At 41.3% G+C, this 7,337-nt stretch overlaps 1 protein-coding gene across 1 annotated transcript in view; it reads right to left on the bottom strand.

Annotated features, from left to right (window-relative positions):
* Window positions 1-5,496, bottom strand: part of LOC147468478 (uncharacterized) — a 7,100-nt gene extending 1,604 nt beyond the window's left edge. Inside the window, exon 1 of the mRNA XM_086553302.1 lies at window positions 2,040-5,496. Within this exon, the coding sequence (XP_086409428.1) occupies window positions 2,040-3,026 (987 nt within the window). The 5' untranslated portion in view covers window positions 3,027-5,496. The remainder of the gene's footprint in view (window positions 1-2,039) is intronic.
* Window positions 5,497-7,337: the final 1,841 nt, after the last annotated feature.

Here is a 7,337-nt window from a genome sequence, read left to right as displayed (position 1 = left end):
CAAGAAGAGGTAGGAAAGAGGAATGAAATCTGTGTTTGTGACTGTGAGTGCCACAGTGAAAGGCATCCATATTGGCACAGGAGCACATTTTAGACACTGGGTATGGATTGAGTCACCTTCCTCTTCTCGTTCTGCCTGCACATCCTTCATCGGCGGTAGTTTTGAGCAAGGGTTCATCAACTTAGTGTGTGCCATCGCTCTATAGAGACAGTGCTTACTAGAGACCGTGGATGGGTGCCATTCAAGGCTCTCTCACCTGCTGGTGCTAGGAAAAAGTGGTGCCATCTAGGTTTTGGACGTTAAGCTTGCACGATATTACGGTAATTATAGTAATTATGACTGCAGTAGCCATCATCACTCATTCCTTTTTCATAGCAAAATAAAATAGCACAGTGATCCAAAATCCCCGAACGTCGTGTACGTCATGACGCCCGTCGTCAGGCCAAAGCTCCTACGTCACGTATGTCATGACACCCGTACGCAATGGGTTAATCAGCGAGGCAATCGCCGGGTCAGGTCAGGTCAACTTTGGGTGATGGGTGGTTCACATATTCTTGCTATCCCACAGACCTAGACCCTCAGAACGAGCTTAATTCCTCGATAGTCACGCCTCCTACATTCCAGACTACCTTGCCACGTTCATACCGCTGGGGACGTCGGATGCGAACCCCTTCCATATAAGCAGGATGTTTGGAAAATACTGACAGACCGGGGATCGACACGCTACCACCGTGACGCCTGATTTCCTCGCCTGTTCATACGTGTTGTGATATTGTTTATTGCTGTGACCATTGTGCTGTAGTGAATATTTCTATCGTACACCATAACGGCAGACTATCTGCATTATGGAATAAACCTGTAATGTTCAAACCCTGTGTTTGGCATCACTCCCTATTTTGTGCTGGGTTGTCAGTTACGACAGACTAAGACAACCCAACTAAGAGAGAGAGAGGAGGGGTGATAGAGAGATGTTTGCTATCTGGGTAAGTGTATTTCTCGGTCATCTAATAAAGTACATTGACAAATTGAATGTCTATGCAGTCCCACCTCTGCCACCAGTTGCAACCCCGGTGTTCCCTGGTGCTCTACCCTGGGGAACACCATAAACAACAGGGTTGAAGTCTGAAAAACAATCATTTACACAAACATATTGGACAAGGTTCGATTAAAAGACCTTGAAAAACATTTTAAATATTGCAAACGACTCCAAAGAGTTGTGTTTGTGAAGATTATATAAATGTATTCTGTATCAATTTTCCAATGATTTTTTTTCTTTTTTATAGTATTTTACTTTATATGACATAAAAAAATATTTGCAAACAAGATTCATATTCCAAATTTGCAAGGATCTATTCTTTCCTAACTTTTCATTGTAGAATTGGCACCAAATATCAAGCTTGTATGCACTGTTTTCAGCTATCAATTTTTAAACTTGGAGCTTTAGCTGGTGCAAATGTTTTCCTTGAGGCAGTGCATATCGAAAGAGATGCCACACAAATATCCCAGTTAAAGAGACGACAACATACATAACAAACCCACACCAGCCTCCTCTTTCAGGCACAGACTCCGGTAAAGATACATGTGGGAGGTGGTACACAGAAACAGCAAAGTGTAAACTTCGAAAGGGACTACATAAATGCACCCTGTAATGTCTGAGGTGCCTGAAGGCTGATAAATAACAATTATGAGAAATCCAGAGTCCCTTTTCTCAACCCTGAGAGGCACCTAGTTCCTACCATCAAGATAGAGAATGTGGTATGTGTAATTTGGTTCACTGAGACGTTTTTTTTCAAACAGAAATTGGAAGACAAAGACAAACAAATGTAAAAGAGTAAGCTAATCATTTAATAGGCTAAAGTATGTGGGAATTACACAAAGCACGTTGTTTCCTTCTCTTAGCAGAAAGTTTCTTCTGGTGGATTTCTTACTGCCACCATAATTATCATCCCAACACAACACATAATCTTTATACTCGCTAACCCTCTCCCTGAAAAATTGTCACTTAAAATACCTTTTCTAGCAACACAATTTCCACTGACCTTTCCTAGCACTTTGTCGGCTGTCCAGCAGAAGATGATAGGGATCATGATGCTGTATGCGAGGCATAGACATTGCCAGAAACGGCATTTCATTTCTGTAACAATAATGTACACAATTGCGATGGAGAAGGCGACAGAATAAGCCGTAAGTGCCACAGCAGGAGAGCTGAAATACTGGGACACCTGTAGCTGACACTCGTGGATGTTGCATACATGTTCACATACTTTTCGGATCCGGGTCACTTCCGCCTTGCTCAGACGATCTTCGGCTGTGGCTTTTACTGTAAAACATTCTTTGACAAGGTGGGGGGCTTCAGCAGTAGATTCATTAGTGTTTATGTCTGTAGTTAATGTTTCGTGTACGTCATGTATCTTGCTCTCAAGAAAACAGCTGATCAGAAATATAGAAAAACTGTGAATAGAGGCAATTATGGCAAATATACATTGAAATGCAACTCTGAATATAAGGAGTACTATTTGCCAGGTTACCGGAAAAGTGATTCGAAAGAACGACAGGGAAGTGTTGTACAATAACGAAATGAAAAAAACTATTTGGAAAATATTAGTGAACATGAAGCCTTTATCTTGGACTATGGACCAGCTGTACATGGTGTGGCTGGGTAAGCACTTATCCAGGTGGGACAAAAGAGAAGCCAGATGGTCTTGACTGAACCATATGTAGATCAGTAAAATAGATACTGCCGTTGACTCTACAGCATAAATGATGCCATATATTGCACTATAAGTGGCACTTATCATTCTTGAGTTTTCTGGTACCTCATAAACAAAAACTGAAATGATGATATGTACGATGTACACAAAAAGAACGAATGCCGACCACACTTGCAGATATCTCCTTCGCCTCAGCCCCGGGAACATGGCTTCACAGTTGTCTTTGTTCCAAGAGAAAGGAAACCCTCCAAGAAGCCTCATGACTGAAGCCCAAAGGCGAAACAGACGCACGAAGACTGGCTGTCCTAAAGCCATGTTGAGATGTTTCCAAAATGCAGTATATTTGCTGTTCCAGGAACGGGGACTGACCTCAGCCAGTGGAGGGAGGATGAAGATCTAAACACAACTTGGTTCTTGCAGTGCTATTAGGGTAATGGCTTGTTTCATCTTCTGTCAGCGACTCAGTTGTAATCAATAAGGCAATTAAGTTAACGAATTCTGTTGGATGGGCTGTGCAAAGCAATATGATTATGGAAGCACTTTAGTGCGATTATATGCAAATATTGCATGAAAAGAAGTATCCTTAGCAAACTTGCTGTCAATCAAATTGAATTAAGAGACTTGTCGTGTTTACTATTGTAACATTAAGATATTGGAATGAGTGTATCGACTGGAATTGAATAGTTCTGAGGAGAGAAAATATAAGAAGAGGAGAAAGAAAAAGAAAGAGACAGGGGAGGAAGGGAGAGAAAGAGAAAAATGTTTACTGTAAAAGTAGACAGCAAGATGCAAGAAAGCAAAACAATAAAGTTTGAGGACACGCAGAGCTCTCATAACATAACCTGATTTGGTTAAATTTCGTAGATATATTCGGAAATTGATCTTCCTGCCTGCTTTGCTTCCTGAGCAATGCACTCCCAACCTTGTTCTTCCTCAACTCGTCCTGCCGCTCGTCCTCCCCGTCAATATTACATCCAAACAGGAAAACAAAGCAGTGTAAAAAAGGCATAACCCAAGTCTCACAACTGTTACTATTAGAAAGACTTGAGTATCGGCCACAAGATCTATGACAAATCATGCAATCCTCCTTGGTATTCTCAACCTCATTTCACTGTGTTCATTGGAGGCCATTGCCTACAGGATACACCTACAAGCCCTCGTTGGGTGGAGAATTCTGCCGGATAAGCCTATCGAGGGGAGGGGGGGTGAAAGGAAAACAGGGGCACTCTACTGCCACCTTAGAACAGGAATAGGGATAGGCTCCTCTCTAGGGTATCCTTGATTTGTTTAAGTGAGTGCAGGAGGATTGTAATCCACAAGCACAGTATCAAGGAATAGGTAGGATTTTTTATTCAATCTTTTACATCCAAGTACCATGTAAACAATGCCAAAGGTCCGTATCAAAGTAGACGGCGGTCCGTCCTCCAAAAAGAGGGCAGAGCTGTTCCAAATTCTCTGCCAGCATGACATCTGGATAGTGAAGCTTATCACTGATAAGCGACACCTGTGAACATGATGCCATCAGAAACTCCCTCGCAGCTTTTCTCCCATACTATCGCCAAAGTAGAGATCTAGGATGATCCTAGTATTATAAAGAATCGACCAAGACATCCTAAAAGAATCCACTAGTGGCATCGAGGCCGAAATCGTCAAAAATCGATGATGTCTAAGTCATGCTAAAGCCTTACATCATCAAGGTCAGATTTAGGTCCATGGCCATGGCTGACAAGATCAAAGAGCACAGCTCCCACTCTTCTGGTTCTCCATTACACTGAGGAACATTGAGTATAAAAGATACACTAACGTCCCACTGTATAAGATTTGTTATGCTTACAGTTATGTCAAAAATGCATGTCCAAGCCAAGACAAGAGGATATGCAGCAAATGTTCCCAAGAAGGACACATCTTTAAAGATCGTCCTAACAAGGCCAACCCTAAATGCATAAACTGTGGGGAAAAACATAGAACCTTGTCGGCTCAGTGCAAGACCAGGAAGGAATTCATAAAAAAAAAAAATCGAGCATAAAAAACTGAACAAGGAAATAGAAAAGACAGAACTACCCTACAACACGACCAAACAAAATATGACTCTCCTAAACGACCTCCTTTAAAGTACTGGTCGTCCTAATAAAAGCAGACCTCGAAAATATTGGAAGGGCCAGTTTCTATGCTGAGGAAGTAAAAAAAAAACAAAAAAAACTTGTCTATTCGCCCTAAAGTTACACAACTGTCAATCTCAACGATGAGCACCACACTCGCACATCCAAGTCCTTGAATCGGCAATCGCTACTATGGATACCACGATAACCACCCAAGAAGAGGAATTAGAAATTATTCTACCAATAGAAACCCCAACAGCTTTGGATCAGAGAAAGCCTAAGCCTATAAAAAGATCCTCAACAGAGGAATTCCAGCTAACCCAGAAGATCTTGGATTACAACGGTTTGTCCACGACCCAAAAAATGTGCCAACTATCACAAAATAATTATAGGGAAGGCAATCAAAGCTAGCAACAAAAAGTTTCTGTTTACTAACAGACACTGTAAACAAGGAGGAAAAAATCAAAAGGCAACTAGAAGCAGGAGCAATAGAGGTCAATGGGAGAATAATAACTGGAAGTCACAAACCAAAAGGTACAAGGAACGAGTATTCTGAGACGACACAACCACTATCAAAATCAGCAGAACGTCCCTCAGAGTAATTCAGCATAATGTACTACACTGGCAAACAGGGAAGAATCAGCTTTGCATCACTTACGCTGCACATAATCCAGACATCATTTTCAACAGCCACAGACTAAATGACAACAGTAGAGTAAAAATCTTCCAATACAATAAATACCAGAGAAATAAGTCTGTAGAGAGTTGAAAAAGGTCTACAACATTGAATGATAGACAATTTCAATCAGGAATTTCTGCCAATCGAAATTGATACATCCAGAGGGCCAATGATTATGATAACTGGGTACTTACCACCTCATTGCCCCTTCCTACCATAGCTGGACCTCCTCAGGCTCCTTATACATCACAATTCTGCCACAAGCCTAGACAATATTCTGTGCAATAGATACAATAGCCTTACCACTAGTGACCACCTACCTATTATACTAGATATAACAACAAAACCCATCCTCATCCCTACCTCTCCTAGACCATACTACAGTATTGCAGATTTGGACAGACACAAAGAATTGCTAGAGAACAAGCCATCCATCATCTTACATGGAAAACATCAAGACATCCTAGAAACCAAATAAATTTGCATCCCCACAAACACTTGTAGGACTGTTCCACATCCAACTAACACATCTGAATTGCAACTCCTCCAGACACAATACAGCAGCATAAGGAAGATTCTAAAGAATTCTGAAGACAATTAAAACAGCTCAATGATTTCAACCATAGCCTGTATCTCTATAATCACCAGGGATACAAACATTATATGATGAAAAACAGGTAATCCATCGTATTTACTAGAGTAACATATTCCAACTCTTAGATGAAGATACAGAGGAGAGGATTATGGAGGATCTAGCACAACAAGCAGATCAATTAAATCCAGAACCCATGGTGAACCTGAGAAACCTTACAGAAGGAAATCCATTCATCTCCCCAATTAGATGCACCGAGAACAAAGCTCTAGGGCTAAGCCAAATTGAAAAAAAAGAGTTGATAAATCTTCCTCCACAAATGATCAGAGATCTAACGACCATTTTCAATGCTGCCTTACCCTGTGGTCATTTCCCAAATAAATTCAAGACTGCACTGATCACTTTGATCCCTACAGGATGCAAACCACTAAATAGGCCTGAGATCTTTTGGCCCATCTCTCTATTTGAACTATCCGGCAAGATCCTAGAGCAGATACTAAACAGCAGGTTGAGAGAGCACACTTAGAGAACAACGATCTCAACTCTAAATAGTATCGATTCAGAAACTCAGAAAATGGCGGCAGTGATGGTATACATACCATAATACACACATCTGACTGCATGGAGTAGCATTTGCCAGGCTCCTAGAAAAGTCATTTGAAAGAACGACAGGGAAGTGTAGTACAATAATGAAATGAAAAAGACAGTATGTATAAGGCTTGTGAACACAATGCCTTTATCTCGGGTTATGGACCATTTGTGCATAGTGTGGCTGGGTAAACACTGGTCCAGGTGGGACAAAAGAGAAGCCAGGTGGTCTTGACTGAACCATATGTAGATCAGTAAGAAAGATAATGCTGTTGAGCCTACAGCATAAATGATGTCAGTCATTGCACTATAAGTGGCACTTATCATTTTTGGGTTTTCTGGTACCTCAGAAGCAAAAACTGAAATGATGATATGTACGATGTACACAAAAAGAACGAATGCCGACCACACTTGCAGATATCTCCTTCGCATTAGCCCCGGGAACATGGCTTTACAGTTGTCTTTGTTCCAAGAGAAAGGAAACCCTCCAAGAAGCCTCATGACTGAAGCCCAAAGGCTTGTTTCATGCAGTGCTATTAGGGTAATGGCTCATTTCATCCTCTGTCAGCAACTTCATCGTAATCAATAATGCCGTTAAGTGGGTAAGGCAGCGCAAAGCAATTTGAATTAGGAAGCACTTCAGTGTTATTACATGCAGGAAAGTACAA

Source organism: Penaeus japonicus, unplaced genomic scaffold (assembly GCF_977035675.1).
Source record: "Penaeus japonicus unplaced genomic scaffold, GWHDUDI00000001_assembly GWHDUDI00000028, whole genome shotgun sequence".
NCBI lineage: Eukaryota > Metazoa > Arthropoda > Malacostraca > Decapoda > Penaeidae > Penaeus > Penaeus japonicus.
Note: the sequence above shows the minus strand (reverse complement) of the source record. Positions and strands in the feature narration are given on the sequence as shown.